The 7,584-nt window shown below is 42.4% G+C and overlaps 2 protein-coding genes across 4 annotated transcripts in view; one reads left to right on the forward strand and one right to left on the reverse strand.

The window, feature by feature from the left end:
* Positions 1 to 7,584, forward strand: part of LOC117962117 (sialoadhesin-like) — a 194,299-nt gene that overhangs the window by 50,041 nt on the left and 136,674 nt on the right. The window lies entirely within an intron of this gene.
* On the reverse strand, positions 557 to 2,902 carry LOC117962139 (coxsackievirus and adenovirus receptor homolog). The gene is made up of 3 exons (XM_034901255.1): positions 2,730 to 2,902; positions 1,455 to 1,799; positions 557 to 844 (listed from the first exon to the last, which is right to left on the reverse strand). The coding sequence occupies exons 1-3, from the start codon at positions 2,785 to 2,787 to the stop codon at positions 663 to 665; spliced, it is 585 nt and encodes a 194-aa protein (XP_034757146.1). The 5' UTR covers positions 2,788 to 2,902; the 3' UTR covers positions 557 to 662.

Genomic DNA, 7,584 nt, shown 5'->3' on the forward strand with positions numbered 1-7,584 from the left:
TTATTGTCTGTAAAGCGTCCTTGAGTGTTAGAAAGGCGCTGTTAAATAAAATGTATTATTATTATTATTATTATTATGGAGAGAGAGAGAGAGAGAGAGAGATGGAGAGAGAGAGAGAGAGAGTTAGATAGATATTATTATTAAAGGGAATGTACGTTATTAAATTATGATTTTTTTTTTTATTTAATTACCAAAAATGTTGGCTTTCTTTTTTAGTTGTTGGTTTTGTGGCTTTTTAATGTTTTTTTGTTAATGTTCTTTTTTCTTTTTGAGCTTGGTTGGTTAGAAACTCTCCCGCGGGCCCGTGTTTAAAAAAAAAAAAACAGGAAACATTTTTAATTTCCACATATTTATTAACAGAATGAACTCGAGAGGTGAAATAAAGTGCGGTGCAGAATTGATTTAAAGTGCAGAAACTGAAACGTTGATCACTCTACAGAGATATGACTCTCTGATGAACATTAATAATAATAATAATAATAATAATAACAATAATAATAATAATAACGAGCTTTCATTACAGACGCTGCAGCTTGAGAAGTGGAACAGCGAGATGCGATAAAGGAGCCCCAAACGGCCGAGGTGACGATGCAACGGGGACTAACCCGACTCTTATTGGACACGTCTGTCTTTTGTGGACGGACTCTTTGAGCAGGAGGACGTCAGGTCTCCTCGTTGGTGTCAGGCGCCGGTGGTTCGTAGGGACGACTCTTCCCGGGACCGCCACGCCGCTTACAGAGGACTACACCCAGAACAGAGAGGAGAAGAAGAAGGAGGAGGACTCCAGCGACTGCCCCCCCGACCACGAGTCCAGTGTCCCCGGCCTCCGGTCCAGCTGGAGGATCTGGAACAGGAAACACAAGACTTCAAGAACTCTGCGACCTCGTGATGCACCGAAGAACCGGCCGGTGTGTGGACCGCCGAGATGGAGGGGGGGCGGTTATTGGGTGAAAACTATATTTTTGACAACATGAGGACAACATGGGGACAGCATGAGGACAGCATGAGGACAGCATGAAGACAGCATGAAGACAACATTAAGACAACATGAAGACAACATGAGGACAGCATGAGGAAAGCATGAAGACAACATAAAGACAACATGAGGACAACATGAGGACAGCATGAGGACAGCATGAAGACAACATGAGGACAACATGAAGACAACATGAGGACAACATGAGGACAACATGAAGACAACATAAAGACAACATGAGGACAACATGAGGACAACATGAGGACAGCATGAGGACAGCATGAAGACAACATGAAGACAACATGAGGACAACATGAGGACAGCATGAGGACAGCATGAGGACAACATGAGGACAACATGAGGACAGCATGAGGACAGCATGAGGACAGCATGAAGACAGCATGAAGACAACATGAAAACAGCATGAGGACGGCATGGGGACGACATGGGGACGACATGCGGGTCTCTCTGAACTCACCGGGCTCGGTGACGGTCAGGTTGACGAGCCGCCTGGTCTCCGAGGACGGCATCTCGTTGTCCCCGGCGATTATGACCCGGCAGTCGTACGTCCCGGTGTCGTTGACGCCGACGTCCTTCAGGACAACCGACGCGTCTCCGTGCTTCATGTCCGGGTCTCTGAGCTCCACCCGGCCCCGGTAGCGCGGGTGCTGGTACCTCTCGTAGGCGCGCTGGTTTCTGTAGAAGAAGACGTAGCCGGTGTCATGCAGGTCTTCGCGGGTCCACTCCAGCAGAGACACGGGACCGTCCTCCAGAGCCTGACACCCCAGAGCAGCGTCCTGCCCCGGCGTCACCGCCAGCGTCTCTGGAGACACAGAGACACACCTGGTCAGGGAGTCACAAGACTAACTCTCAGGGTGTCCTCAGGGTGTCCTCATGGTGTCCTCATGGTGTCCTCGTGTCAAATTGACATACATACATGTACAAATCTAAAAAGACATAGTAGAGCAAAAAAACATTTTTTAAATCAACAAAAACATTTTTTTTTTAAATGCTGAAAATAATGACCAAACAAAATGGAAAAATGTTGCCAAAGGGGACAAAAACTTGGAAAAATCTAGAAAAACAAAGTGACAAAAAACTGGAAAAGACGTTGACAAAAGTGTAGAAAATCATAAAAATGTTGAAATGTCGACCCAGAAAAGTTGCAGGTCGACACACACACACACACACACACACACACACACACACACACACACACACACACACACACACACACACACACACACACACACACACACACACACACACACACACACACACACACACACACACACACACACACACACACACACACACGTTGTTGTTATACTTAAATCGGCCACCAGAGGGCATTACATAAGCATAATCTTCTGTAAACCAGTGATTATTATTATTAATATGAATGAAATATTCAGCAGGCGCACGTAAACACGACCTTCTGTTGACCTTCTGTTGACCTTCTGTTGACCTTCTGTTGACCTTGGTGCAACTTTGGGTTGTTCTGGGTCAACATTTCAACATTTTGATGTTTACATTTGCAGCTTGACGCTGCTCTCCGCAACAGGAAGTACTAAACAGCTCTCGTGCAGTGATAACTTATTAAAGCAGGAGTTATTCTCCTGTTTCGGATCATTTCTCTGCGTCATTACAACATGTTTTGGTGCAGACGCGCTGCGACATGACGGAGCGGTTCTGTCTGAAGGTGTGTGTCCCTGCACCCCCCCCCCCCCCCCCCCCCCCCCCCCCCCCTTACCTGCAGAGGCAGAGAGCAGCAGGAGGAGCAGGAGACACAGGACAGTAGAAGACAACATGTCAGTCAACGTTGAAACAGCTGTTCTTGTTATTGTTATTGTTTTCAAGAAGAAGAAGAAGTAGAAGTAGACGGAGGAAGTCCCCGTCCTCTCACGTTTCAGCTCACGTGGAGCCCTACCCCTAACCAATCACAAGCCTCAGGCCTGAAGCCAACCGAAGACAACAACAAAGGCCAGCCAATCAGAGGCAGAGAAGGGCGGGACAAGCAGAAAAATTATAATAATATATCATAATAAGAAAATAAATAGCATGCTGCTCCCTGGTGACACCTGTCTCTGAGCATAGACTGTAGACATGTGCATGCATGTATGTACATTATATATACATATATATACATATACATATACATATATACATATACATATATACATATACATATACATATATACATATACATATATATATATATATATATATACACATACACACACGCATGTATGTATGTATGTATGTATGTATGTATGTGTGTATGTATGTATGTATGCATGTATGCATGTATGTATGCATGTATGCATGTATGTATGTATGTATGTATGTATGCATGTATGTATGCATGCATGTATGTATGTATGTATGCATGTATGCATGTATGTATGCATGTATGCATGTATGCTTGTATGTATGTATGTATGCATGTATGTATGTATGTATGCATGTATGCGTGTATGTATGTATGTATGCATGTATGCATGTATGTATGTATGTATGTATGTATGTATGTATGCATGTATGCTTGTATGTATGTATGTATGCATGTATGTATGTATGTGTGTGTGTATGTATGTATGTATGTATGTGTGTATGTATGTATGTATGTATGTATGCATGTATGCATGTATGGTTGTATGTATGTATGTATGCATGTATGTATGTATGTATGTGTGTGTGTATGTATGTATGTATGTATGCATGTATGTATGTATGTGTGTGTGTATGTATGTATGTATGTATGTATGTATGTACGCATGTATGTATGTATGTATGTATGCATGTGTGTATGTGTGTATGTGTGTATGTATGTATGTATGTATGTATGTATGCATGTGTGTATGTATGTATGTATGTATGTATGTATGCATGTGTGTATGTATGTATGTGTGTATGCGTGTATGTGTGTATGCGTGTATGCATGTGTGTATGCGTGTATGCATGTATGCATGTATGTATGTATAGATAGATAGATATTTATTGATCCCAATAAAATGGGAAATTATAATGTTCCAGCAACAAAATCAGTCACACAGCCCCGAATATAAATCTAATGAAACACTAGTGTAACGCTAGTGAATGTTTGCGTTAACTATGAACTCGTCGGGTAGAGTAGAGCACGGAGACAGCTTCGACTTGTAACTTGTCCCCCCCCCAGCGAAGAACAACTCAAGACTCATAACAAGAAACGCTTCAACATCTCATCATATCCCTCCGCCAGCCTGTTAGCTGAATGACAGGCAGGGTGCAGCCTGTTAGATAGTCCCTCGTTAGATCAGGGAACAGAACACACTATGAAGCTACAAATGATGGAAATATGACTTATGTCAGTAACCCACAAACGCTCATTAGTTAACTAAAACTTCACAAAATAAATCTCATCTCACACTAGGATACAATATAGGCTACATGCAATAATAATAGGATGAAATACAATAACTAATATTCAAATATATACATATTAATATTAATTAAAGATGAGAAATATGCACATTAGGGCCCGTCTCTGATCAGCTGCTAGAAACTAACGATTATTTTTATCATCGATTAGTCTAACAATCAGTTGCTTGATTTATTGTCCGGTCTATAAAACGTCAGAAAACAGTGAAAAGGGACTCAAAGTCCAAGGGGGGGGTCTTTACCCTCCTGTTGTCCCGTGGTTAAATCTGACCCTTTAAAAATGTCTATATTTGACATCTCTTTTTAACCAAATTACCATAAAAATGGATTCCTTCGCACGTGCTTTTATTCCTCTGATCTTAACTATTAGTCACAATAATTCATATTTTCTGTTTTTTTAACTCTAATATTAGGAATAATTCAATATAAATGAGGGTTATAGACCACGAATTCCAAGAAGTATAAAACTAGTAAGGTGGTGATAGTGGAAACTAAAAAATAAGTCTAAAAAAAGAGACGAAAATGTCAAATTTTTATCAGTTTTTGACCCGGGAGGACAACACAAGGGTTAATGTCCTTTCTGAAGTGTCCTCAGTAGTTGAGCTTCCTTCCACGTGGGGGCAGCGGAAACCACCAGTACGGTACACTCCTACAGTCACGTGACGCTCAATTCTTACTTACCCAAATACTAGTGGTATAATACTACATGTGCATGCAACCACGTATTGATACGCCAAAGTCACAAAGACAACTAAGAGAACTCCGATGTCCAACAAGATGTCCCCCCCCCTCATGGTGTCCCCTCTTACCGGTTGTGGCTGCCGGAGGAGCCGCTGAGCCTCCCCCCCGCGGTACCCTGTATCCACTCACAGTCACCCTTTTCCGGGTAAATGTCTCTGCATAGGCCGCTGAAAGCGGAGGGCACCGGAGGAGCCGCCGAGCCGTCCCCCTTCATCCAGCGCTATTCCCGGATCCATCAGTCCGTCTGTGCCGGTGTTGGACGGGAGACATCCCCCATCTTCTGTTCACTTTAACTCGTCCCTTTGGTGCATAAAGGCAACTGTCCTCGCCGCAGGACAGTCAGCTTTTGTCGCCTACATTTTATTGCAACAGCCGGTGAAAGGACCGTCCCCCCCCGGTACCCTGTATCCGTTCACAGTCACCCTTTCTCGGGTAAATGTATCTGCATAGGCCGTTGAAAGCGAAGGGCACCGGAGGAGCCGCCGAGCTGTCCCCCGTCCTCCAGCGCTATTCCCGGATCCATCTGTCCGTCTTTGTCGACATTATAATCCGCAGAGAAGAGATCCATACTCCGGGGAAACCCTCCGTGCTGCAGCCGACCTCCGGTCCCCTAACGCCCGACTGACTCCACACGCTGCTCGCTATGAATGAAGACATCCTGGCACGTGAGACCTGCTTCTCCTCAGCCAATCAGTGCCCGAGACATGTTTTTGTGACAAGTTTATTTACAACAGGGAAACACCAGTTTTGCATAAAACATAATAAAAGTAGCACAAAGACAGGTAGGGCTGCAAATTAGGATTTCACATGGAATTAATCTTCATTTTTAATCAGTTCTGACTCAGGACTAGTTTTATGCCGAGACATGTAAACAATGAAAGACATGATATAATTAGCTTTAAATCTGGATGCCCCCCCCCCACACACACACACTCTGACATCTCTCCATTAGTATAATGTGTTGTACTGAGCATGTGTGTGTAGTTCAGGGCCGTGTGTAATGTGTGTAACAGCAGAAACTTAACTACCTTGCCTATTTTTATTGCGGTTATGTCTTCTTTTTCGACCCTTTTGTGTCTTTCCCCGATGATTTGTCATTTTTTCAACATTTGTCAACTTTTTCTGAGCCTTTTGATATTTTCGTGGGTTTTTCCCCACATTTTTAAAGCTTTTCTTTTTGACACCTGCTTACATTTTAGTCGCCTTTGTTGACGTTTTTGCTTTCTTTTTTTTTACATTTTTTTAAAAAAGTTCTTTTACCAATTGCTTTTTCTCCAAATACTATAAAGTTGACATAAAACACCCAAATTCATGAAAGTGGAACTGATAATTTTTTACATTTGTCACTTTTTTGACATTTTTTGTCATTTCATTTGACATTAATTCACATTTTAGTAACTTTTTGACATTATTCTCTCTTTTTTTAAAAGTTCTTTTACCAATAGTTTTTTCTCCAAATGCTATATAATTGATTTTATTAAAAGTGATAAACTGATTATTAAAGTACCGTGTGAGGAGCGTTGATGGGAACCATCCACGGTACTTTTTGGCACAATTACTTTGAAAGAAACCTAAATTTCAGATATAGAAACTTTTTGAATCAGACCCGAAGACACCAGGAGGGTTAATAAAACATACATTATTATTATTATTATTATAATAGATATGTTTCAGGTTAGAAACTCTCCTGTGATGCGTTCACTGCCCCTGGGTTTTCAGCCTTGTGTCTGTGTAGAACAGCTGGTTCCTGTTTGAAGACAGAAACCACAGAGGAAGGAGGACGCTGAAGGACTGAGACTGAGACTCGTCTTCATCGGTCGGTGGTGCGATGGGACGGACGCTGCTGCTGCTGCTGCGTGAGTACAAACCAAACATATTAAATATATATTATATTACATATTTATTATATTACATATATATCATATTCAACATGTTGTTGACATGAGAGGACAGCGGGCAGCGTGGAGGAGTCTGAGGAGCAGAATCCACAACCTGGACCCACAAACATGATTAAAGGCTCAAACCTGGACTGTTAACGCTCATGTTGTCCCCATGTTGTCTTCATGTTGTCCTCATGTTGTCCCGATGTTGTCTCCATGTTGTCCCCATGTCGTCCTCATGTTGTCTCCATGTAGTCTTCATGTTGTCCTCATGTTGTCCTCATGTTGTCCCGATGTTGTCTCCATGTTGTCCCCATGTCGTCCTCATGTTGTCTTCATGTAGTCTTCATGTTGTCATCATGTTGTCTTCATGTAGTCTTCATGTTGTCATCATGTTGTCCCCATGTTGTCCTCATGTTGTCCTCATGTTGTCCTGATGTTGTCCTCATGTTGTCTTCATGTAGTCTTCATGTTGTCATCATGTTGTCCTCATGTTGTCCTCATGTTGTCATCATGTTGTCTTCATGTTGTCCTCATGTTGTCCTCATGTTGTCTTCATGTTGTCTT

The sequence above is a fragment of the Etheostoma cragini genome, chromosome 19, assembly GCF_013103735.1.
Source record: "Etheostoma cragini isolate CJK2018 chromosome 19, CSU_Ecrag_1.0, whole genome shotgun sequence".
Lineage (NCBI taxonomy): Eukaryota > Metazoa > Chordata > Actinopteri > Perciformes > Percidae > Etheostoma > Etheostoma cragini.